A 24,725-nucleotide genomic window follows, 5' to 3' on the forward strand; every position below is an offset into this window, starting at 1 on the left:
ACCGTCCTTTGCGACTATTGCGATTTGACGCAAAACTTGGGTTTTTCACTGAAAAAACACTTAGTGAGCTCTCCAGGGATCAGACGGGATCCCGGTGGCCCGGACCCCCCGAAATAACGTCAGCCCCGCCCACTTAGGCTCCACCTCCCCGGCAGCGTCGCCCCGCCCCTTTCCCCCGCGTTTCCGCTGCGCCTTCTTTTCTTGTCCCCGCTCGGCCGCCGTCGTTCTCCGCCGCGCGTCGCTGGGCGGGGCGGGGCCGGGCCGGGCGGCGGGGGGGGGGGGGAGGGAAGATGGCGGAGGCTTCGCCGCAGCCGGGACGGTTCTTCTGCCATTGCTGCTCGGCCGAGATCGCCCCGCGCCTGCCCGTGAGCGGGGGTGGGGGCCCGGCCGCGGTCCGGTGGGAAATGGGGGAGCCGGTGGCGGGGGGATTGGGCCCCGGCGGGGCGGGCACGTGGGGTGAGGCCTGGGGGGGCCGGGGCGGGGAGCGGGGGCGTTGGGGCTGCGGGCCCGGGGGGGCGGTTCTGCGGGGGGCGGTTGGGGCGTTAGGAGGGAATGGGGGTGGAACGTGGTGCCCCCGGCCGAGGGGAAGCGGCCGCTGGGGACGGGGGCGGCGGGGCGGACCTCGGGCCCGCCGGCGGAGGCGGGACGGACACCGGGGGGGCGGGAGGGACACCGGGTCCGGGGGGGGCGGGACGGACCCCGACGGGGCGGGTACCGCCGCGCTTCGGGAGCCCCGGGCGGTGGGGAGGGGGTCCCGGGCGGCAGCTCCGCCCGGCCCAGCCCGGTCGGTCGCCCCCCGCATGGGTGACACCCCCGCACCCCGGGCTGTGTCTGGAGGGGCGGGAGCTCTGAGGGACGACGCGGGGGCGGATTTTTTGTCTCTCTCAGGATTTCACGGGGTGTAAGAAAAGCTCCCCGGGTGGTACCGGCCGTAGGCAGGGACACAGGTAACCCGCACACGCTGGGTCACCTGCAGAACCCGCCGGGGTGAGCGAGTGTCCTGTGCGGGAGCGCTGGCTGTTGCGGCGGAACCGGCTCATACACCATGGGGGCCGGGACTGGATGTGCCGTCCGTCGCCTGCCAGCTGTTGCGAGGTGTTAAATTGGATTCCAAGGATCCTGCCAGGCTCTGCTTGTCGTGAAACTTTCCACAGCGTCTCATCGTTGCTTTTTGTTAAAGTTTATTGAATTTTAAAAGTCACCCAATAGCCCGACTGTGAGCATAGATATCTCGTTGTCACGGTTCATTAGACTTCGGTGCCGGTTTGGTTTTGTGACGTGCTGTTTGTCCCTTTGCCCCCTCCATCAGTCTTACTGCCCAGGTGAGGACAGGCCTTGCTGGTAGATCTCAGCTTGTATTTACATGTGAGGACAAAACTCCTGGTAACGCTACTGTGAGATGTGGACACGGGTTGCAGAAAGTGGCTGTGGAGCTGAAGGTTGTAACCTCGGAATATCGGTCGTTTCTTTTTGTTTAAACACCCTGTCCTGGTCTTGTTGTGAATATGCTGACAGCTGCTGCTGTGGCTCCAGCTCTAGATAATTGCCAGTTAATGAATTTGTGTTGAGGTCCAAGTTCATTCGCTTTCACTTGCTGTTTGCAGCCTGAGCTGCTGCAGATACCGTAGCACATGCTGCAAAAGGAGAGATTCCAACAGCCCCAGAAACAACCAACGGTGACATTTGTGCTGGTCCAGCTGCAGAGGAATGTGCTGACCCCCGTGCTCCGAGCTGAGTGCGCAGGAAAAAGCCTCGCGGAGCAGAGCTGAGGGCGCTGGGAGCTGCTCGCTGCGGCGTCCGCGGTGATTTACCCCATTGACCCCAGCGCGCCACTGCTGGGAGGTAAAACAGGGAGGGGGTGTCGCAGAGACAGCTGCTCTGGTTGTCTGTGTTTGACACGGGAGTTCTCATGTGCCAGGAGCCAACTTGGAGAGCGTGGATGGCGTAGAAACGCTCTCGAAATCCAACGTTGTGTAGGTTGCGTAGACCCGGGTGTTTCACAACCTGCGCAGAGAGGAAGCAGCGACTCCTCTGCGGCTGCCCCAGGTCCCGGCGTGTGCCGCGTCCTTATCGCGCCGGGCAGGCCGGGGCAGCGCCGCGCGGTCGCTGCCGTTGCCGCCTCGTGCTGGGGCCTTATCAGAACGTTCTGTAGGAGCCGTCCCAAATCTGCTATGGGGGCAGACCCGCGGCCCGGCACCTCTCCTCTTTTGGGGAAATCCATCGACTTTGTCTGAGGGCCTGTGCCAGTTCTAGCGCAGCAGCAGCAAAGGGAAGCAGTATTATTTTTAGAAGCTCTTCAGTCCCTTCCACGCCGAGTGGGCTTTGCCAGCGTGGGCTTTTGGGCGGTTGTGTTTGCAGCGGTGGCTGTTCCACCTCGGCCGTGCCTGCCGTTGGGCACAGGGGCTGTCGCTTCCTCTTCTGACTCATTGCAGCTGCTTCTCGAGCGCTGAGAAGTGAAGTAATTTCCTTTTGGGATCTTGAGCGCTCGGGGAGCTCCAGCAGCACGGTTGTGTGGTATAAATTCCTCGCTAGCACCAGGAATCACGAGGAGGAGTGATGGTTTCCTGAGGAGTCCTGCTGCTGCACACACGGGCTGTTTGCTCGGCGCGTTCTGTCCTTGGCAAAGGCCACGCGGGTGGCAGCAGCTTTTCTGTCACCAGCCCTGAGCACGAGAGCGTGGAACTCCAGCACTGTCTCCATGACCTTGCTGTGCTGTGCCCCCCCCAGGTGACATCAGTGACAGCCTCCCTCCCGCTCCTGTCGTCAGGACATTTGGGGCAGGGACAGGTCCCCAAAACACGCAGCTGTTTAAAACCTGGTGTTTGAGCGCTACTCGGCTGGAAGGCCGGTGGTTTTGCTTTCACTTCACCCAGAACTCCATCAGATGTTATCTAATGCCTTGTCTACACTGGGGATTAATTAGCATTATCCAGATCTTTTCTGAAGCCACATTCCAGACGGGCTCAGGCTTAACGATTTGCCTCGCTGGTCTGGAGAAGGCAAATACCAGCGGTTTGGGGGCTCAGGCTCTGTAATCGTGATGTGTTTGGGATGAAGAGCTACAGGACCCTCCACCCCATCGCACCGACGGCGCTCTGCAGCTTTTATGTACCTCTTCCTTTTCTCATTCAATATTTCTTCTCCCGTAGGACTACATTTGCCCGCGGTGTGAGTCTGGTTTTATTGAAGAACTCCCCGAAGAGCCGAGGTAACATGCTGCCCCGATGGCTGTTGCTGGAGTGAACTCAGTCTGCTTTGCTCTTTTCTTCTTTTTGGGTTAAAAGGCAATGTTGGATGCTACATGCACTATTTTTATTCCTTCTGCCCAATATTTGGCTCATCTTCCCTCACCATGGGTGTATAGTGCTTAACTTGCATAGCTTGCATTTACAGGTCAGTCAGCCCCGGTAATGTTGTCACAGGTGGCTGCTACAGGGTGGAGGTGGAATGAGTTGTGTTAAAATGAACACCAAAAAGTGGTAGAAGGGCTTTTCCCATGGCATGTGGTGGCTCTGGGCTGTTTGAGTCATCGGGGCAGAGATAACCCTCCGAGAGGAGAACCTGCGGAACGGAGCGTGTACGTCTGCTTCGCTTGTAATTTAATAACTTGGAGAACCAACAGTTTTGAGTGGGACTTTGGACTCTGCACCGTGGCCACTGAGATCCGCGTTCATGTGCATCGCGGCTGGCTCGCAGCAGGAGAAACGTCTTGAAACGTTTCGGTGGCATCGGGACGGGCAGGGACGTGGTGTCTGTGCTGAGCAGGTGACGTTTGGTCTGACTGCACCAGCCTGAAATCAATCCTGGCTGATCCTGCCCACACTCCTCGTTTGCTGTGACCTTGGGAGAGTCGTGTCGGTGCTGAGCTTTGGTTTTTTGGTACCATTGAATGTCAAAGCACCGGCCTGGACACCGAGCAGTAAATGTTCCTCTAGCTCTCCAACAGCACTAAGTTTTCCTGATAATCTGTCCCGCCCGGTCACATGCTGCTGCAATAGGAGTTCCTTTGATTCGGGATTAGACTTAAGCACGGTTGGGTCACAGTGATGAGAGTTTGTACCTTAAGTCCTCTCTTCCTGGAGCTCTGAGGGATTAGCTGGTTTGTTCGGGGGGGATTGTGCAGGGAATCCTTGCCTGACATCGTGGTTCATCTCTGTCGCTTCATGGAATCAGAATCTGAAAGGGGTGGGTGAAAATGTGGGAGAGAAGAATGAAAATTGAGATGAATGATTAGCCAAAGAGCAGCTGAGGGCTGGCGGGTTTCTGTGTGGAACTGGGGAAGGTGAGACCTTTGTGGTCCCCTCGAGCTCTGGCTCAGCACAAAAACGAATCGGTCGCATCCCTCATTCTGTGGCGGCTGCTGTCCCTGTCAAACTCGTGTCCCTCGCTCCCCTCTGCTGGGAAGAGCTTTTGGGGGGACCCTCCTGATGCTGACCAGTGCTCCTCCTTCACAGGAACGCTGAGAGCGAGAGCAGCTCCTCCACGGCAGCCAGCGATCAGAGCCGGCATCCCTTCGAGGTGAGTCCCGCCAGCTCCCCCACCGCTTCTGCTTTGCCACTCGAGTATTTTTCCATTAGAACGTTGTTTAAATGCTCCCTGGATTATGACAAAATTTAGGAAAGGTGTTACTGTCATCCATGTGCTGCTCCTGAAATCTCTGCATGTCACATTTTACTGCGTGCTTTTGATAGCACCATCACTTGTAGATTATTCTTGTTGTGAGGGGGCTGAGCTGGGATTTCGGGAGCTGCCTGGTGCGTTGCTGTGCAGCAGCCTGGGCTCCAGATGCAGCAGTGACCTGGGAAGTTGTGTTTTCCTACCTGCACGTGTAGTTCCAGCCTGTGCTCCTCACAGAGCTGCTCTGGGGGTGCTGACCCACCTGCGTCAGCCGAGGCGAGTGCGTCGTGGGGATCTGGAGAGACTGGTCTTTGTTGGGAACTGGGCAGACACCTGGCATGACAGCCAAGAGCCATTCCCCTGCCCTTCACAAGCCATTCCCTCCATTCTTTCCCTCCAGAACGTGGATCAGCACTTGTTCACCTTGCCGCAGGGCTACGGCCAGTTCGCCTTCGGGATCTTCGATGACAGCTTTGAGTTTCCCTTTGGGTCCAACACGCCGTCGGAAGACAACAGGGACTCGGAGAACCGGCGGGAGCGGGAGCATCAGTCTCGGCACCGCTACGGCGCGAGGCAGCCGCGGGCCCGCCTGGCCACGCGCCGTGCCGCGGGCAGGCACGAGGGCGTCCCCACGCTGGAGGGGTGAGAACCGCGGCCGCGTCGGGGGGAGGGAGCCCTGGGGTTTGTCACGGATGAGAGTTGGCTGAGGACCAACCTGTCCCTGTTCCTCGCACTCTGAGGAGGCTCCAGTGCGGGGCCCGGCTTTGCCCCACGAACTCGGGCAGTTGGGCTGTGGCTGTTGGCAGCTTTTGCCTTGAGTTCACCGGGGCCGTTTCCCCTGTGCACGGTGGTGGGAGCTGCAGTGCGGCTGGGAGCTCTGACCATTAAAGTGGCAGTGAGAAAGCGTTTCCTGGTTGTTCTGTTGTTTTCCTGGTTGTACTATTTCATACATAGTCCTGGTTTTCTTGTCTTTCAGAATTATCCAGCAGCTGGTCAATGGCATTATCGCACCTACGACAATTCCAAACCTGGGACTGGGGCCCTGGTGAGTTGGGAGCTGTGCCGCTCTCTCTGACAGTGTCCCTGTTCCCACCGAAGCTCATTGTTGTCCTTGTTCTTACAGGGGAGTCTTGCATTCAAATCCGATGGACTATGCGTGGGGCGCCAATGGCTTGGATGCGATTATTACGCAGGTAAAATGGGTGGTAACGGTGGCGTCTCCTGTCCCCTCGTGCAGCGCTGCAAAGTCAGCAGCAGCTGTTGTGACACAGGGGACAAAGCCCCGAGGGTGCAGAAATGGGAGACGAGGTCTGCAGTGCAGGTGGCGCAGGGTTCGAGTGCCCTGGCTCAGTAAATGAACAGATTCTGTTGCTGCTGAGCTCACATCTTCTTTCTGCCGCCGTGGCCTATTGTCTTTCAGTTACTAAATCAGTTTGAAAACACTGGACCACCACCAGCAGACAAGGAGAAGATCCAGGCCCTCCCCACCATACAGATCACCCAGGAACACGTAGGTACGTGAGTCTGCTCTAGGGAAGGAGCCGCAGCGGGGGCAGGAGGCACAAGAGCCAGCGGGGCCAAGGGGAAAAGGTGGCGGGATGCCAAGCTGGGTGCTCGGAGTTTCGCGCTCTGCTGCTCAGCAGTGGTTTTCCCTTCCCTTCATGATCCAGATTCTGGGTTAGAGTGTCCCGTGTGTAAAGAAGACTACACAGTGGGTGAAAATGTCCGGCAGTTACCGTGCAATCATCTCTTCCACGACAGCTGCATAGTCCCGTGGCTTGAGCAGGTTAGTGAGTGAGGTTTTGGGGCACTTGGGTGTTTTTCCTGTAAGTATTTTCACATCTCCCTGATGAGGCCTAAGCCCGAGCAGCCTTTGGTCAGAGAAGGATTGTCATCCTGGCCTTTTCCCCAAGTGTTGCTCCCGTGTTGTGTCTCTAATCCTGCTTCCCGTATTTCTTGTTTTGTTTTTGTCTGCTCTCCAAAGCACGACACGTGTCCCGTGTGCCGGAAAAGCTTAAGCGGACAAAACACTGCCACAAACCCCCCCGAACTCACGGGGATGAACTTCTCGTCATCCTCGTCCTCCTCTTCCTCCAGCTCACCAAGTAACGAAAACTCATCGAACAACTCATGAATCTTAATCCACCCCTCTGTCCCCGGGGCCCTGTCCCTTGTCCCCCCTCCCTCCCTGGCCAACGTCAGCAGCGAAAGGGGCTTCCAGAGCAGAGCGAGGGGAGGGAGCCCGGGGGGAGCAGCGTCCCCAGAACCCCCCTTTGAGTTCTGGAGCCACGGAGACTCTGGGTCCTTCTGGGACGAGAAGCCTCAAGTTGTGTGATGGGGAAAGGGCTCTGTCTGTGAATAAAAACACCCGTTTGCCGCGTGGACTTGGAACCGTTGGTGTGAGCGGCTGCTGCGCCCCGCCGGGGGGAGCCCCGCGGTGCCGAGCCAGCGGCTGCGGTTCGCAATGGAAAGGTTGTTTGGCTGGGTTTGAGTCTGAGATCCCTTATTTCTTCTGCTCCTCCTCTCCCCTTGGGTACTATCTCTTCTGCTTTGGAGGTTGAAGTCTTTAAAACAAAGCGTGAGGATCCTGCCTCCCTCCCGGGACCTCCAGCTGGGGAGGGCCAGTAGTTGTCACTGAAACCACGAACTCTGGAAACAGACCCCGTTGTCCTTCCCGTCCCCATCTCAAGTCCCAGTTCTTTTTCTTTATAACCTCACCCTTCTGATACTCAACACTGAAAGGGGTTTTTATAATTTTAAATTATTACTGCTGTTAAATAAACAGACGTTTCAGCTCAACGAGACATTATGCATGATTTGAGGAAAACTACAGGGTAAGGTGTGCGGAGGCCGCTGTGCTGAGCCGTCCCCCCCGCCCCGGTTCGGCCGAGCCCCCGCACGCCCAGCGCCGGCCTCTACGGCTCTGGCACCGGCTCCGGCGTCACCAGCACCCGAATCGCGAGCGGGTGGCTGCAGGGTTGCAACCCAAAGCATCCTTGCCTGGTCTTTTGTATTTTTTACACCTTCTCCCTGGTGAGTCCTGCCCTTCTCTCAGCCTGAGCAGCTTTTCCACTGTGTCACCGTCAGGACTGGGCGTGCGTCAGAGCAAGGACCAGCCAAATGTCGTTGTGATTGAATAACACACAGGAAAAACAACAGTTTGGACAAAAAATGTATTTCGAAGCTACTTAAAACGCAGCTGATTAAAAAAGGAGAGAGAGAGACAAAAATCTGGGTGTGTTTGTGACTCAGTTGCTGTGACAGAGCTGGAGCTCAGAGAATGAAAAGAATGCGACCAGAGCGGGCAGTGACTGACCTGCTGCCCGTGTCCCCGCGCGCCGGGGCCGAGAGGGACAACAACTGCGTTCTGGCCTTCGTTTTGGCTCTGGTTGCGCTGCAGCCCCAACGGCACCGGGAGGAACCCGGGGAGCGCGGGGTGGGCAATGTTCCCATGGGGTGGGCGATGTCCCCATGGGGAGGTTCTGCTCTGCTTTTTGCAGCACAACAAAAGAAGGTTCCTTGGAGCAAACCCCCCAGTGCGGATGGCAGCAGCCGGTGCCGGGCTCTGACCAACCCTCCTGGAATGCTTTTCCTCCTCGGCTCTGCCAGCGCAGCCAGGGCAGCCGGCGGCACCTTTCATCCCATGGGCGGGTGCCTGGGGACGAGGGTTTATCCCGGGACTGGTCTGTCAGGGTTAATGGCTCATCCTCCACCCCAGGTTGGCCCAGAGGCTCCTGCCACCGGGGTGCTGGGCCTGGGTGGCAGCAGGAGGGTCCCTGGCCAAGCCCATGTGTGCCTGTCAACTCGGCTGGCACCTAGGCAAACTTTCCTGTTCGCTCACCGAAATGCAGCCCAGGAAAGCCTTCCTTCTCCTGCCGTGATCCAGCTGGTGCCCGCCGCGGTCCCCACACAGTTAACGCGCTGGCTGGTCCCTCTCCCAGACTCGTTTGGAGCTGGTCGGGTAAGAACTGGAACAAGTTTGGTGGTTGTTGCTGGGGCCACTGCTCACATCTGACGTGACAAGGTGACCAGGCGGCAATGCCTCAGCCCGGCGGGTGCGGACAGACGTGCCCTGGCCAGGGGGATGAGGTGTGGGTGCTATTTTTGGCCATGGTCCCCCCACCGGGGGCTGGTCCTCACCACCACCTGCCTTACAGCTCCATCTCTGCTGAGGCCCCGGAGCCAAGCCTGCCATGAAAGCACCAAGACTCACATCCCCTTCATACCACAAACAGCTTTAATCACTGGGGTGCTGGGACACGAGACAAACGCACCCACCAGCACGTCCCAGCCCCATGGCCTCCGCCCTGGCCCCACAGAGGCGCTGTTACAGCGGTGGCCACCCCGTCTAGAGATCCGCATCCCTGCGCGGCTGCGGCTGCGGCATCTGCCTCCTGCAACCATCCTTTGCTGCGCGTTTAAAAATAATAAATAGCAGAAAAATACATATGTACATAAATAAAATAACCCTTTTTTCCCCACAGGACAGTCCAGAGCCAGCCGCGGGCTCAGCTGACGAGCATGGGGAGGAAATGCGTGGAGAGGTGCTGCCGGCGCGTCTTGCCCCCGCGCCGCGGCCGGCCCCTGCTGTTGAGGGAGAGGAACATGGGGCGGCCGCGGTGCCGCCAGTGCAGCGACGCGTAGGTGTTGTAGCCGTTCTCCTCGATGCGCTCCGTGAACTTGCAGTTGGGGCTGAACTCCTTCTGGCAGGAGAGGGCAGGGGGTGAGGGGCGGCTGCGCTCACCGGGCCCATTGTCACCCCCAGAGGGACCCACTGCTCCCATCCTGGGGGGGCTCTGGGGGTGCAGCCCCTGCTGGGACAGGTCAGGGCGTGGGGCAGCAGGACCCCCCTGTCCCAGCTCTGCCCTGCACCCTGATCCCGCTCCCATCCCTCCTGGGGGCAGCGTCCGACCTACCGACCCGTAGAGCCGCCCCCACTTGTTCATGGCCAGGTAGAAGCCGGTGTGCACTGCCCGGATGGCCACGACACCGACACGCACCGACCGGATCTCGACGATGCCTGCGGGACAGGGAAGGGCGGTGTTAGAGCCAGGGAGGAAACGCCACCTCCCCTAGGGCCCTGTCCTGACACCGGCTCTGTGGTCACAACGTGCCCCCCGGGAGGGACGGGACCGCTGACCCTCACCCGGCGCTGGGGCAGCCGGAGCGACGGCGCGAACAGGGGTCCCCGAGCTGGAGCAGGAGGGGGAACCTCTGCCCGGGGAGGATTTGGTCTTTGCCCCTTTCCTCCCCTGGGCCCAGCGCTGCGTGGGAGCAACGCTGAGCACAACCTCTGCTTGCCCAGAACAAATCTTTGCCCAGTGCCAGGCTCGGGTTTATCCTGCCCTCATTGGCAGCTCTGCCTGCACATCTGTCCCAGATGTGGTGCCCTGGGGACCCGACCTGGCTCTCGCAACACTGGCTCCCCACACATCCAGGGCGCTGAGGCCGGCGTGACCCTTGGAGGGACAAAGTGTGCGCAGAGGTGCCAGTGACAGCGCAGCTGCTAATGGCAAAGGCATCTGGTCGGACCAGCAGCCCTGACAGGGGCAACACCCAGAGCATCACCAGGGATTCCTGCACCGCCTTGACCCACCAGCGCCGGCCGGCCCAGACAGCCCCGCTGCCCGCCAGGCCCACGGTGCAGCGGGTCGGGGGAAGGAGCCTCCAGCAGGCAGGGCAGCAGGCAGGGTGTGAGCCACAGCAGGAGCTGCCCGTGGGCACCGCTTCCTGGGGCTGCTGCAGGCAGCCGGGGTGGGAGGATGCACAGGGGCTCAGGCTGGCGGGGCACACGCAGGGCAGGGGCTTCCACCAGCCATCACCCCCAGCATCCCCAGCATCACCTCCACAGGGACACTCGTGCCCTCACAAGAGCTGGAGGGGATACAGCACCGAGGCAGCACGAGAGCTCCGGAGCATTCGGCCCAGGCCCCTCGATGCTCCAACCAGCACATGGCGCTGGAGCCCATCGGGACCCGCAGTGCCCAGCCCAGAAGAGCCGATGATGAGCAGCAATCACGGGGAAGGGCTGAGTGGGTGACAGCGAATCCATCTGATTTGGTCACCCTCTGGAGTCGCTGCCAGTTATAAAAAAGAACTTCTGCTTTTCTAAAAATAATGCCCCAGGCAGGAGCCTCCCATAGGGACGCTGCAGCCGCTGTCCCCACGGCACAGCTGGTATGTGTCCTGCACATGCTCACGAATGCTTGGGTCTGAGACCCGCATCCCTCCAAAGCTTCCTCCCTCCCTCTTCCTCAGCCTTTATCCTCCCCACCGCACCTACAAGGAACGATCAGATCCACCCGGTGAGCGCCGGGTGGTCCCAAACGCCGCACAGGGCAGGCAGCACCTTGGCTGTGCCGCAGGACGAGGTGGGACAAGGGAGCCCCCAGGTCACCCCGGGCGCTGGGCAGAATGGGCAAAGTGACAGCGGGTCCCCGGCCGGAGCCCGCCGGTGGCCGTACTGCTCTGCTCGCAGGGCAGCAGCACCGCAGGGGGTTTTGCGGGGCGGGAGGAGCCGCGGGCGCTCCCCGGGGCCGAGCACCGCCGGGTCCCGCCGCCGTCCGGCCGCCTCCGTCCAGCCCTCGCCCCCGCGGCCGTGCCCTCTGCCCGGTCCCGCCTGTGCCACAGCCCCCGGTCCCGGTCCCGGCCCCACTCACTGCCCGGCCGCTCCCTCCAGCGCGTCCCCTCCACGCAGCCGCCGCCGTCGATGCGCAGGAAGAAGCGGGTGGCGGAGAAGAGCCGCCGCCAGCGCACGTCGCCTTCCAGGTGCCCGTAGCTGCGGGGGGGCCGCCGGCCGCTGCCCGGTCCCGATCCCGGCCCCGCCAGCACGGCCAGCGCCCCGGCCAAGCAGGCGGCGAGGGCGGCGGGGCCCCCGCCCCTCATGGCGGCGGGCGACGGGCGTGCGGCGGGGCACGGCGGGGCGGCGGGCGACGGGCCATGGCCACCGCGGCGACCGGCCCGACGGCGCGGGCGGGGCGGGGCCGCAGGGCGGGGCCACCCATTCATAAACCCGCGCCCCGACGGCTGCCACAGATCCCCGTGGCCAGTCACTTGCCCGCTCCCGGTTGGGGGAGCGACCCCACTCTCCGGTCCCCAGTCGCTCCCGCGGCGGCCGGGCAGGGGACGGGACGGGCTCCCCGGCAGGGCGGGGGCAGAGGTGCCAAGCCCGGGGCTGGTGTCTGTCCGCGAGCAGGGCTGAGGGGGACCGGGCGGGCGGTGGCAGCGCCGTGTCCCCGCACCGTGTCCCCGCACGGTCTCCCCGCACCTTCTCCCCGCACCGTGTCCCCGCACGGTCTCTCCGCACCGTGTCCCCGCACCGTGTCCCCGCACGGTCTCTCCGCACCGTGTCCCCGCACCGTCTCCTCGCACCGTCTCCCCGCACCGGCACCCGCGTGCTCCACTCCCGGCCCGTCCCGTCGGGGCCGCCGTGGCCGCCAGGGGGCGCGGGGCCGCGCGGGCCGCGCTGCATCATGGGAATTGTAGTCCGGGTGGGCGGGGCCGCCGCTCCCGCCGGGCAGCGCGCGGCGCACGCGCAGTGGTGCGCGCGGCAGCATGGCGGCCTAGCGGGGATGTCGGTGCTGCGGCTGCGCGCGGCCCTGGGCCCGGCCCGGCTGCGGGGCCCCGGTGAGAGCGGGACCGAACCCCCTCGGGCGCCCCAACACCCCCTGGGCCGGCGCCGCGGGCTCTGCGGCTCTTTGTGCGCCGTGTGAGCCCCTCAGGGACAGCGGGCGGGGCTGCGCGTGTCCCGCGGCCTTGTCACCCTCTGCGGGCGGAACTGGGGCTCCGGGGCCTGTCCGCCGGTGGGACGGACTCTGCGCCGGGGGTCGCCGGGGTTCTGTCGCCCCGAGCAGCGGAGCCGGGGCGGTGCTGTCCCCGGAGACCAGAGCCGGGGCTGAGGGGGTGTCACAGAGCTGTCCCTGCCCGCTGGGGCCGCAGGGACCCGCGGGCTGCGCTGGGATGCTGCTCCATGCTCTGGGCCTGCCCAGTGGGGACCTGGCAGGGCTGTGGGGCAGAGCAGTGGGGTAGAGCGCTGAGGCAGGGAGCAGTGGGGCAGAGCGGTGGGGTAGAGCACTGGGGCAGGGAGCAGTGGGGTAGAGCACTGAGGCAGGGAAGCAGTGGGGTAGAGCAGTGGGGCAGGGAGCAGTGGGGCAGAGCGGTGGGGTAGAGCACTGGGGCAGGGAGCAGTGGGGCAGAGCGGTGGGGCAGGGAGCAGTGGGGTAGAGCACTGGGGCAGGGAGCAGTGGGGCAGAGCGGTGGGGTAGAGCACTGGGGCAGGGAGCAGTGGGGCAGAGCAGTGGGGTAGAGCACTGGGGCGGGGAGCAGTGGGGCAGGGAGCTGTGTGGGGCTGAAGTCTCCTCCAACTCCCGCTCGTTGTGTCTTTGTGCCGCAGGGATCTCATGGAGCGTTCTCAGGAACTACTCCTCGGCCAGCGCCAAGGAGAAGGCGAGCAGGAGCGGCGTCTGCGAGAGGACGGAGCTGCTGGAGGGTGAGCGCAGGATGCCGGGGAGAGCTGCGGGGGTTTCCCTTGTCTTGTGTCCTGGGAAGTTTTCTAGGAGTCTTCCCATTCTGCGTAGCCATAAAGAAACTATTTGGACTGGAAATACTTGTAGCGTGGACAAGGATGTGGGGCTTTCCATGGCCGGTTGGCCCCGGTGTGGGACACGACCCGCTGCCATGTGTCCCTCACCTCTTGCCCTGTGTTTCCTGCAGTGCTGAAGGCTCGAGTGAAGCAGCTCCAAGCCGGTCACATCCCGGAGGTGACGCTCAACAAGGGGGAGCTGGCCCCGCTGAGCAGTGACAAGCTCCAGGAGCCGCTGTGGAAAGCGGTGGCTCCTGGCCCCGTGGGGCAGCAGCCTGGTCCCCGGGGAGGGGATGAGAAGCCGTCTCGGCCCGGCGGCTGGGCTGAGAAGCTGAAGAAGGAGATGCACGTCCGGCAGCTGAAGGTGGAGCGGAGGTTGTCCATCGCTGCCGCCCAGCTGGCTCCAGAGGGCCAGGTCAAGGACAAACCGAAGGTCAAGGCAAAGGGCAAGACAAAGACCAAAGCTAAAGCCAAAGATAAAACCAAAGAGAGCCTGAAGAGCCCAGAGAGCCTGAAGAGCCCAGAGAGCCTGAAGAGCCCAGAGAGCCTGAAGAGCCCAGAGAGCCTGAAGAACCCAAACAGCGCCAAGAGCCCAAAGGCTAAAGTGGTCGCTGCCTGGAGCCAGAGCCACACTGTCCCCCGCGTCATCTATCCCCACGGCAAGCCCCGGGTGCTGGCAGTGAAGGAGGTTGCGAAGCCGCCGCGGTCACAGAGTGGGGCCAAGGACAGCAGCCAGCACAAGGTCCTGCAGCAGACCATCCACTCCAACCTCGAGTGCTTCCTCTTCCTGCAGAAGCCAGAGGAGGCTGAGCGGTTCCTGCTTCTGTACCACAGCTCCCCGGCCAAGAGAAGGCTGTTGGATGTCAATGCCTACAACATCGTGATGCGCTGCTGGGCAAGACAGGTACTGAGCTGGCTCGGAGGGAAGATGCTGGTGCTGCAGAAGCAGCGGTCGCGGTTTCATCTGTTTGGTCATGGTTTTGTCTGTTTGCACATCTGCCCTTAGCAGGTGTGCAGGGAGGGCTTGGCTGCTGCCAAGGGGGACAGAGCTGATCTGAGGCCACTGATCCCTGCGAGGTGGCTCTGAGGGGATGGGGCAGGATAGATGTGGCTGAGTTTGAACAGGATCAGAGAGAAGCTGCGATTTGGGGCTGCTGGTGTCTGTACACACAGCCCCATCCTTGCCCATCCACAGGGCAACCTGAAGCATGTCAACCGCCTGTTCTCCATGCTTGAGGCCGCGGGGCTCCAGCCCAGCCTGGACTCGTACGCAGCGGCGCTGGAGTGCATGGGCCGGGTCCCGCCGCCCGCCAAAGCCGTCCACAGGTAACGCACCTGCCACGGGTGCTGCCAGATGTGGGGCCGCGTCTCTGCAGCTGCCACTGCGCTGGAGCAGCTGGGAGCTTGCTCTGGGGAGGGGACACGCTGCCCCATTGCAGGCATCCAGGGGCTCTGACCCACTTCTTGTGCACGGATCTAGGCGGGAGCAGGGTTGTTTGGGGGTGGGGGAACCCGCATCTCTCTGCTCAGTCTCCCCACCTGGGTGTGAAGGTGAAAGGCGCTGGCTCAGCCGCGGTGTGGGCTGAGAGGGATCATCGATTGCTGTAACCTGAGGCGAGTGCCCTTGTGGGGACGGGACAGACTGTGCTCCTGAGGCAGCTCCCGCCAGCAGCTCCTGCAGCCCCAGAGCTTGGCGGGCAGGGAGAGCTCCTGCACTGTCCTGGCCCTGGAACGGCCTGGAGCTGTGCGTCAGCTTCCTGCCCTGGTTTGGGAGCAGGTTTTGCTTTTGTGACTGCCAGAGCTTTGGCCGGGCTGGCTCCTCATTCTGGACTGTCTGATGTGGGTCTGGGCGATGCTGCTCAGGGCGCAAGTGAGGAAGGACAAGCCTGATACAACCAAAGCTCTTGGATCCTCAGAAGGGTTCACCCCTATCTGTCTTCCTCCATTCTTAGTCTTCTGTTTAAAAATGGTTCCCTGCCTCATGCGCTGATTTATGTCCAACACACGTGGTCCCCTGTGAAAGATTAAAGCTTTACCTGCTCCTCCTCAGGTGTGTGCAGCAGCTGAAACACAATGGTTTCCACGTGGACGAGCTCTTCCAGAAGTGCCTGTTTGAGGAAGACGAGAAGGAGATGGTGCTGAGGGCCATCAGGATTGTCCAGCCCGAATACCAGCTGCCCCCTCCTCCCAGCCCCCAGACCTGCACGTCCTCTCTGCTCCAGGACTTCTACTCCAAGGTGAGCCCCAGAGCGCGGGGATGTCCCAGGAGCTCGGAGCTGTTTCAGTGGCACGTGTGGCGCCCACCAGTGCCCTCGGGGCCAGCCCAGTGCTGTCATATGAGAAGAACCTTTTAGGTCAATCTCTGCTCAACATCCCACACAGCCTGTCAAGCAGCTCCTTGTTTGGAGGGGTCTGTCACTGCAGATGTGGGGTTTGCCAGCCAGAAACGTCAGAGCTCAGGGCTCGGAGGTCCCGGGGAGGTGCCCTCAGCAGAGGTTTGCACCACGTGCCCCTTGCAGGGAAACAGGAGAACGAGTGTGTCTGTGTCTGCTCTTCCTCTGGCTTTGGCACTTACTGCCTTGCTTTTGTTGCAGGAGAAGATGGTGTCGTACCCCAAGCTGGATTTCTCCGTGCAGGAGTTGCAGGAGCGTTTCCAGCGGCAGCTGGAGATGGAGCTGGACAACACCGTGACCATTGAGTCGGTGGAGTCGACCAAACCCCTGACCCCGCAAGCTGAGAAAGCGGTAAAGCTCAGGGAGTCTGGGGGGAAGGGGGTTGGTGGCCTGAGGAGGGGACAGCTCCCCGGTGACGCTCTCTGTCCTGTTTCCATTTCCATGCAGCGCGAGCTGCTGGCCACGCTCCGCTCGCAGTGGCATGAGTCCCTGCTGCAGGCCCTGCAGAAGTCGAAGCGCAGCATGGCCAGGCTCACGACGGGGTCGGGGTACAACACGCTGTACCCCTACCTGTGCCTGCTGCCGGATGAGGAGTACGTGGCCATCATGATGCAGGTAGGACCCGCATGGGCTGGGGGGCTGCCCCTGAGCACCGATGTCCCATTCGGGGCAGCAGAATCAGGCCACGAGCCTCACGGTTTACGCAGGCTATGAGGCACAGGCTCTGTCTGTTCCCTGTGCTGAGCAGCCAGAGGAGCCCCTGCTCTGTCCTGGCTGCACTTCCTTCCTCATCATTTGCTCAGCATCGCAGGAAGCAGCATCTTTCTGTGCTCTCCGTGGTGGAGCTTTAAGTCCCGCTTTGTCTTTCCTTTTTTCTCTCCTTAAGACCCTTTTTGCCTCCCCCTTTTTCAGATCCTCAACAGCCTCTCCCCGCAAGGCGAGTCGCTGGCTGTGCTGGCCAGGGAGCTGGGCAACAAGATCTACGACAGGCACGTCACGCAGAGGAAGCTGCGCAGCCGCCAGCTGGAGAAGGTGCAGGAGATCTACCAGGGTTACATCCAGCTCCTGGCCAGGGACAGCCAGGTGGGTACTGCTGGGGCCCGCGGGTTCTGACGGGGCAGGTGGTTTGTCTGTCCGTGCCCTCGCGAGTGCCAGGTCCTGGTTCTCGGCACCTGCTGCCGCAGAGGCAGCTTCTCGCTGTTGGGCTTGCCTGGCCACGTCAGCATCCTTCCCAAACACATGTCAGGGACGACCTCACGGGGACACAGGGACAGGAGGGTCCTTCCCTGCGCTCTGCTCCAAGCACACAAATCCCATGCAGCAAGCCTGCAGGAGCAGCATCGCTGGCCCCTCTACCTGACCCGATTTTTTTTCCCTCTGCCTCCCAGCCCCACCAGTACTTGCCTCGGGAATACTGGGAGAAACTGGTGGCAGACGCGGGCTTCGGGCCCTCCCTGAACCTGCGGGACTGCAGCTGGCCCTACGTGCTGCTCATGCGCCTGGGCATGCACATGCTGGAGCTGCTGGTGCGGGCAGCCAAGGTGCCCAGGAACATCCTCAACCCTCGCCTGGAGCCCAAACTCATCCCTGTCCTCTACCACATCTACTCCTTCCGCAGCAGCGGGCAGGTGAGCCTTGGTCTGGGGACTCTGGGACTGTCACCCTGTGTCAGAGCTGGGCCCTTGTTCCTCCCTGCTGCCCGGGGACACTTGGGGGAGCCTCTGGTTCCGTGGGGGCAGTGTTTGTCCCCAGTGTGACTGTTGTGCAGTGCTTGGCCAACCACATGCTCTCTTGGACTCCAGCCCTAACTCTCTCCTGCTGAACTTCTCCTCTCCAGGTTGGGCTGATAAAGCCCCATCCCATCTTCTCTCAGATCATGTCAGATGCTGCTGAGGCCACACTGACCTTTAACTCCTCCGCCATCCCCATGCTGTGCCCCCCGGTGCCCTGGACCTCCCCCAACTTCGGGGCCTTTGTCCTGAACGACACCAAGTTGATGCGGTTTGTGGACGGGGCCGTGCAGCACCAGCTGCTGCTGGAGCAGTGTCCTCCGGTCAACCTGCACCCCGTGCTGGACGCCCTCAACCAGCTGGGCAACTGCGCCTGGAAGATCAACCAGCCAGTGCTGGATATCATCATCTCCATCTTCAACGACAAAGGCAACGAGAGGCTGGACATCCCCCCGCCTGTCTCCGAGGCGCCCAGGCCTCCCACCGTGCCCGGCGGCTCCGCTGGCAGCAAGACCCAGAAGCACGAGCTGCTGCTCTACAAGAAGAAGGTCGCTGAGATGCACAGCTTGCGCATGGACGCGCTCTACAAACTCTCCATCGCCAACTACGTCAGGGACAAGGTGTTCTGGTTTCCTCACAACATGGACTTCCGAGGCAGGACTTACCCTTGCCCGCCGTATTTCAACCACCTGGGTAACGACGTCACCCGTGCCATCCTGCTCTTCGCGGAGGGGCGGCCCCTGGGGCCCAAGGGCCTCGACTGGCTCAAGATCCACCTGGTGAACCTGACGGGGCTGAAGAAGAAGAACGCTTTGCAGGAGCGTCTGGAATACGCCAACGAGATCATGGAGGAGATCCTGGACTCGGCCGACCGCCCGCTCACGGTAGGCAAGAGCAGCTGATGGGGCTCTGGGGGGAATTGGGGGAGCCCTGGGGGCTGGAGTCCAAATGGGAATTGTCCAAATATGCTAAGGGAAAAAGGGATCAGTGTCATCTGTAATTGCAGAGGAGACTTAGGCATTCCTCTTGTTTAGTATGGCTTCTAGAAAGGAAAATGAAATGGAAATCAAATTGATTTTGAAACAAAAACGTTTTGAAAGATAACGCTTGGAGAGGACAAAGGGAAACAAAGCATTGCAGAGTTTCCTAAATACCACATTTCTGTCTGAGACCACGATGAAGTATTAGGGAAGCGGAGGCGCCTCGCCTGCTGCACCCCGCACTGTGGTGGCTTTGGTGCCAGCGCCTGCTCTCTGTCCCAGGGCCGGCGCTGGTGGATGGACACGGACGAGCCCTGGCAGGCCCTGGCGTGCTGCATGGAGATCGCCAAGGCCTCGCGCTGCCCGGACCCCGCAGCCTACGTCTCGCACTTCCCGATTCACCAGGTAGGAGCCCAGCGGATCCGCCTTCCCCGGGGTGAGCGGGGGGAGAGGGGCGGGAGAGCTCAGGGAGAAGCAGCCAGGGCCCCAGCGCCACATTCCCCTAAGAATGAAAATGTAGTTTGTGGGCATCTTGGCTGGAGAACTCCAGTAATTTGCTGCTGTGTGCAGCTGTTAATGAGCCAGGGTGGTTAAATGCTGCTGTGCTTCCTCTGGCTGGAGCGGAGCCCGTCTGGGAGATCCCGTTGGCTGCCAGTCGTACCTTCCCCAGCTGTGGGATGGTGATGGGGACTGGAAATTGGCCTGACCTGGCTGGGGGGACGTGTGGGGGCAGCTCCAGCCCCTCCGAATTCCCTGGGCTGTGCTCCTGTCCTGGGGCTGGAGCCCAGTGGCTCTGTGGGAGCAGGACCGGAGGTCTGGGCCTGTGGAGCAGGGCAGGGGACAGCGCTGACCTGTCCCCTGCCCTCAGTGACATTCGCCGTGCGCCCTGTCCCATCGCTCGGGTGCTCTCGGCTCTCCAGACGCGTCTGTCCTTCCCATTCCTGGTGGATCTGCAGCAATCTGGCTGCACTGACACATCCCCTTGCTGCATGGGAGACAGTGATTGATTGTTTTCCTGGCGAGAGGGGTTTGCTCATTTATCTCATTAGAAGATCAGATGACCCTAATGAGGTTGGGGGCGAGAACGGTGCTGTGTTCTGCCAGTAGCGATGGTCTGGAATATGTATGAGAGCATCTAAACTGATATTGTTATGACAACAAAAGATCAAGAGAGCAGTCGGGGGTGTGAGGAGGTGCTGGTAATGAAATTAAAGCAAGGACTTCTTCTGGAGGGCACCCGAGTCTGGCTGCACCTGAGTCATCAACGCTGGGTTCGCAGCAGCAGCTCCCGGCTCCGCAACTTGCTGCACTGCAGGGAGGAGGAGGAGGAGGAGATGGGAGGAGGGCTGGTCCTGCCTGCAGCCACCCTGTGCTCCTGGGGCTCCTTTTAGCATCCCAGATTTGTTGTTTTCCAAATTTTCTGGTTTTTAGTGTTTCCACAGAGCTCTGATGTCTTTGATAATTCATGGAGGGGGCAGTGTGCTGTGAGGTCTTATTTTTTTAAACCTCACAGACAACAGTGGTTAGTGATGGACCCCAGAGAGGGAAACTGGCTGGAAGGAGAGTGGGAACTGGTGTGGCACTGGGTGCAAAGCTGGCTGAAAATGGGGGGAAATGGCAACTAGTTTCCGAGCTGAGCATGTCGGTGCTGCTGAGCAGGGTCTGTCCCCACGCTGACTCCTGTCCCCACCCCAGGATGGCTCCTGCAATGGTCTGCAGCACTACGCAGCCCTGGGCCGGGACCTCATCGGCGCCATCTCTGTCAACCTGATGCCTTGCAGTGTCCCACAGGACGTCTACAGCGTGGTGGCCCAGCAGGTAGTGCACAGGGGACACCTTGTGGGGACACAGCCTCCTGCCACTGTGTCACACAGGGTCACCCCAGCAGAAAGGTCAAGGTGACAGGAGCACATGGAGGGCTCAGAATTGTCATGGGGGGTGGCAGAGGTGGGAGAACATGGGTCCTGAGCCACTGGCACCACGCAGCTGCCAAGGTGACAATGTGGATACGGCAGCTCCGGTCCTGCACCCCCGGCTCTCCCCTCGGTGACCCTGGTGCTCCCCTCGCAGGTGGAGGAGTTTCGGAAGAAGGATGCTGAGCAGGGGGTGAGGATCGCTCAGGTGCTGCAAGGCTTCATCAGCCGCAAGGTGGTGAAGCAGACGGTGATGACGGTGGTGTACGGCGTCACGCGCTACGGCGGGCGGCTGCAGATGGAGAAGCGTCTCAAGGAGATTGACGGTTTCCCTGAGGTAGCATCCCTGCCCCAGCAGCGCTTTGCTCAGCTCCGGCCCTGCTCGGAGAGGTGCCTGTGCTCTCTCCTGGGGTTTCCCTCCTGCCCTGCTCTCTCTGTACCCCTCCAAATCCCGGCAGAGGGACGTGCAGCCCACAGGAGCTGAGCCCTCACTCTGCCCTTGCTCTGTGCAGGAATACCTGTGGGAAGCATCTCAGTACCTCGTAAAGCAGGTGTTCAACAGCATCAAGGAGATGTTCTCAGCCACTCGTGATATCCAGGTCTGTTTCCTTCTTCTCTGTTTCTCTTCTCCCCTGGCCCACCCACATGTAGCCCAGGGGCTGCTCCATGGGGAGAGGTGGTTCCTCTGGGTCCTGGTGCAGGGAGGGTGCTCCTGCCGCAGCCCAGAGCTGCGGGACTGTCCCTGCTGCAGGGCCGCGCTCCCCGTAAGCACTGGCCCGTCACAGTTGGTGTCCGGAGTCGGGCTGGCCTGTGCTGGGCGGGGATGGGGGCTTGCAGCTGCCCACCCCCACCCCAGCTGCTCTCTCCCCCCATTCTCCCGCAGAACTGGCTGACAGAGAGCGCCAAGCTCATTGCGCAGTCAGGACGGACGGTGGAGTGGGTGACACCGCTGGGTCTCCCCATCGTGCAGCCCTACTACCGCTCCAAGCCCACTGTGGTGAGTACCTGGCGTGAGCATCTGCTGCGCAGGGAGCTGGGGGGTCTGCGGGCAGATAGAGCCCAGCAGGTTGGCATCGTGGAGCCGCAGGGTCTGTGCGTGCAGCCACATCCTCCCCTCAGAGCCCGCAGCGTGTGGGTGGCTGGTGGGGAAGCTCCGCTGCTCCCATCCCACTCCGGCAGCCGGGGCACGGGCCCGTTCCCACGCCGAGGAGCCTTCCTCTGGGCTCGCATGATTCAGTCTCGCTGCTTTCGCCTCCCACACGCTGCTGCACTGACTCACGGCTCCTGGTCCCGTCGTCGCAGCCGCTCACCTCCGGGAGCCCTTCCCTGTTCATCCCCTTTCTCTCTCCCCGCAGCTGAACTGCGGCATGCAGCACCTGAGCGTGAAAACATTCTACACTAACCAGTAAGTATGAAACCACGGTCTCTACTGAGCCCCTGCTGTCCCCAGCCTGTGCTCCCAACATGTGCCAAAGCTCCCAGTGTCCCCCTGAGCTCAGAACACCGGCCTGGGGAGCGGCCCCTGTGCTTTGGTGGGGCCGGGGGCTCTGGCTCTGTGCCGGAGCTGCCCCAGCTCCTCCTGTCCCTGCTCTGCCGCAGGAAGCCTGACACGGTGAAGCAGAAGAACGCCTTCCCTCCCAACTTCATCCACTCGCTGGACTCCACACACATGATGCTGACGGCTCTGCACTGCCTCAGGTGGGAGCACGGCCGGGCTCTGCGCCGGCTCCGGCACTGCCGGGAGGGTGTCACCAGGGCAGGGTGCACAAGGTGGGACAGAGGTGTCCCTGGGGTGTCTGGCAGAGGCGGCAGGGACAGGGAGGTGGCGGGTTGAGCCGTCTCTGAAGATCTGCAGGGCTGTGCAGGGCATCCCCTCGTGTGGTCCCTGCTGGTGTCCCTGTGAGAGGGTCTGCATGGGGCAGGGGACATCACAGAGAGGGAACACTCAGCACCGCTTCATGGCACCTTCTGCTGCCTCCCAGACAGGGTCTGACTTTTGTCTCAGTCCACGATTGCTACTGGACTCACGCTCTCACCGTGGATGTCATGAACCAGGTAAAATTGTCCTCTCGCATCCCTCGTGAGCCGGGATCTTGCTGATGTGTCCTCTGGGTGCCCGCCAGCCCCTGCCCCGCCAGGCTTTGCTCCGCGAGCTGATAGATTTGATCCGATTGATGTCCTGGTGCTGTAGCACCATCTCCTCCCACCCTTCAGCAAGGGTGTGAGGGAGAACGTGGCTGTAAATCAGTGCTAACGCGGCGTCTCTGTCCTGCCCTGGCTCTTTCCCCGGGAGCGCTGCCAGGGCTGGTGTACAATGGATCGATAAATGGGGGTCGGCCGCTGATTCCCGTCACCTTTGTCCAGCAGCTCCCGCTCCCTCCTGCCCGCTGCTTTCCCTGCCCCTCACCCTGAGCTGTCCTGCATGGGAACATGGGGGGAAGGAGGGGAAATGCCTGTTAACCTGCAACTCATCATTGCTCCCTGGATCAGATCTGTCGGCAGCAGTTTGTGGCTCTGCACAGCGAGAGGATCCTGCAGGATCTGTCCAAGTTCATGCTGGAGACGTACTGCAGGTATTCCTCACCCCGCCACGTCCTTCCCTCGGGTGCTCACGGGTTGTGTCACCTGCTCGGGAGGGAAGTCGTGCTTCCCTCTTGACTGACACCCAAACTGCCTGAGACCTCAGTGTGAAAAACAAAGGGGGGGCACCTTCTCCCAGAGCTCCCCTGCTGACCTGCTTTCCTTCTGGTTCATCCAGCCCCGGCAGAGAGACCAGAGCCCTCTGGCAGAAGAAGCTGATGGAGCAGCTGTCGAACGTCCCCGAGACAGGTATGAGCACGGGATGGGAACTGCAGCGCTCGGGAGTGGTTTGGAGACTAGGGGAGTGAGATGGAGGGTGGTCCCCAAAGTCACTGGGCTCATGTGGTGTCTGAGGTTGGATTTTCCTGCCTGTGCTGGGGTGCAGAGCTGTGGGGCAGCGCTGTGACGTTCCCCTGTCACCTGCCTCCCCTGGAGCTGAGCCCCTGGGATTTTCCCCAGGCTGACCCAGCTCGTTCTGTCCCCATCTCGTTCCTCCATCTGCTTCCAACCAGGAGGCATTTGCCTGGAGATGGGAGTGAGGCGTTCAGCACGGTAATTGCCAGGATCTGGATGAGATACATGCAATGGGATTAAGGCAATTAGTTTAACTCCTCCTAATCTCTTGGCCCTGCCTCTGCCAGACCATCTGGCCAACCCTTGTTCCTGCCTTTGTGCGACAGGACAGGCCGGTGCTCCAAAATGTGCTGGTTTTCTCTTGCTCTGTTGCTGCTGAGCAGCTGCCGTGGTCGGCCCCAGAGGCAGCAGGGAGGGTTCCTACCATGTGTGCTCCTTTCCTTCCCTGCTTTTTTGCTATTACGCTCTTCTGTCTTGCTCTTCCTACCATTCTCAGATAAACGAGGACATCAGCTGCTAGAGGAGCTCCAGGCTCTGTGCTCAGGCCTGAGCCGCAGCCGTTTTCTGCAGCAGTGCTGGAGCAGCCCTGTCCTCGCCTGCCCCTGCTCTCCCCTGAGCTCTCCTCTCCTCTCCTCTCCCTCGCTCCCCGCAGGTGAATTCAACCTGAAGAAGGTGATGGATTCCACCTATTTCTTCAGCTGATCCCTGGCAGGCCCTGGGCTACCTCTGGCGTGCAGTGGGCTCGGGGGCTGCGGTGGGCGCTGGCCCACAGGCTCCGCGTCCTGCGGCTCCTGGGGAAGGTGCATCTAGCTGCCCAGCAAAGGTACCTGTCCCAGGGCGAGCTGCTGGGCAAACCGGGAGTGCAGGAGCCTGAGGGGCTGGTGGGGGCCAGGGGAGCTGCGCTGTACGGGGTCCCTGCTCTTTGCTGTCACTGTGTCCAGGGACAGGGAGAGGGCGTCGAGCTGGGGGCTGTGCTCTCTGCTGTGGGGCAGAAGGGGTGACAGCAGCCGAGCAGCTCCCCTCGGTCCTGCCCCAGCACCATGTGCCTGTCCCTGCTGTGACCCTCAGAGCTCGCGTGGCTGTGCCAGTCCTGGGGTGTCACTCCCTCCATCCCCCCACCAGCGGGCACAGACCTCCCAGAGTGTCCGACCTGCCGGGCACCGTCACCTCCTGCAGCCTCTGTGGCTCCCGGCTCTCATTTCAGGGATCGGTTTCAATTCTCACTGGGTCTCAGGCAGGGAAAACCACTACGGTGAGGGTGGAGGTGTATGATACTGTAAATAAAAGCTTTTTTGGAATACGAGGTGGGAACCGTATCCTTCTTGGTGACTTTTCCTGGTGTCTGGGGGTACTTTTAGCTTTGGGGGTCTGGGCGTGGTGGGACTGATGTTTTGCTGACTTGGGCTTCACTTATTCACAGAGGTGACACATTCTGGAAATGCTGTTGTAGCAGAAATGGAGACAAAACCTTCCCGTGGTGCAGGGGGGCCAGTGCAGCTGCAGGGGGAGCGGGGCTGGCGCGGGGGCCTGCTGTGTCCCCTTGGCCCTTGTGTGTCCAGCCAGGAGCCTCCTGTCTC

The 24,725-nt window shown here is 61.4% G+C and overlaps 3 protein-coding genes across 8 annotated transcripts; 2 read left to right on the top strand and 1 right to left on the bottom strand.

Moving 5' to 3' along the window:
- Positions 1 to 242: 242 nt before the first annotated feature.
- On the top strand, positions 243 to 7,416 carry RNF126 (ring finger protein 126). Its single transcript, XM_065042141.1, has 9 exons — positions 243 to 365; positions 3,150 to 3,208; positions 4,455 to 4,518; positions 5,018 to 5,259; positions 5,594 to 5,662; positions 5,741 to 5,810; positions 6,038 to 6,131; positions 6,288 to 6,403; positions 6,602 to 7,416. Exons 1-9 carry the CDS (start codon positions 291 to 293, stop codon positions 6,749 to 6,751), a joined length of 939 nt encoding a protein of 312 aa, XP_064898213.1. The 5' UTR covers positions 243 to 290; the 3' UTR covers positions 6,752 to 7,416.
- A 1,652-nt stretch (positions 7,417 to 9,068) lies between these two features.
- FGF22 (fibroblast growth factor 22) lies at positions 9,069 to 12,173 on the bottom strand. 3 transcript variants are annotated; one of them, XM_065042143.1, is made up of 3 exons: positions 11,963 to 12,173; positions 9,534 to 9,637; positions 9,069 to 9,320 (listed from the first exon to the last, which is right to left on the bottom strand). In XM_065042143.1, exons 1-3 carry the CDS (start codon positions 12,171 to 12,173, stop codon positions 9,126 to 9,128), a joined length of 510 nt encoding a protein of 169 aa, XP_064898215.1. In that variant the 3' UTR covers positions 9,069 to 9,125. The 3 variants fall into 3 exon arrangements, with proteins under 3 accessions (XP_064898215.1, XP_064898218.1, XP_064898217.1); XM_065042146.1 differs by lacking the exon at positions 11,963 to 12,173 and adding an exon at positions 11,277 to 11,503; XM_065042145.1 differs by lacking the exon at positions 11,963 to 12,173 and adding an exon at positions 11,277 to 11,503 and having other exon boundaries at positions 9,069 to 9,637.
- Positions 12,093 to 24,451, top strand: POLRMT (RNA polymerase mitochondrial). Of its 4 annotated transcripts, none has more exons than XR_010468226.1 (21): positions 12,094 to 12,243; positions 13,010 to 13,105; positions 13,330 to 14,102; positions 14,394 to 14,524; positions 15,249 to 15,435; positions 15,793 to 15,942; positions 16,039 to 16,206; positions 16,504 to 16,674; positions 16,980 to 17,219; positions 17,429 to 18,205; positions 18,584 to 18,706; positions 19,997 to 20,119; positions 20,372 to 20,551; positions 20,727 to 20,813; positions 21,098 to 21,211; positions 21,570 to 21,619; positions 21,814 to 21,912; positions 22,201 to 22,269; positions 22,705 to 22,787; positions 22,973 to 23,043; positions 23,801 to 24,451. XR_010468226.1 is itself a non-coding variant. In XM_065042126.1 (21 exons), exons 1-21 carry the CDS (start codon positions 12,189 to 12,191, stop codon positions 23,848 to 23,850), a joined length of 3,801 nt encoding a protein of 1,266 aa, XP_064898198.1. In that variant the 5' UTR covers positions 12,094 to 12,188; the 3' UTR covers positions 23,851 to 24,451. The 4 variants fall into 4 exon arrangements, 2 of the variants coding, with proteins under 2 accessions (XP_064898199.1, XP_064898198.1); XM_065042126.1 differs by having other exon boundaries at positions 22,197 to 22,269; XM_065042127.1 differs by lacking the exon at positions 19,997 to 20,119 and having other exon boundaries at positions 12,093 to 12,243; positions 22,197 to 22,269.
- Positions 24,452 to 24,725: the final 274 nt, after the last annotated feature.

This window comes from Columba livia, chromosome 27 (assembly GCF_036013475.1).
Source record: "Columba livia isolate bColLiv1 breed racing homer chromosome 27, bColLiv1.pat.W.v2, whole genome shotgun sequence".
Lineage (NCBI taxonomy): Eukaryota > Metazoa > Chordata > Aves > Columbiformes > Columbidae > Columba > Columba livia.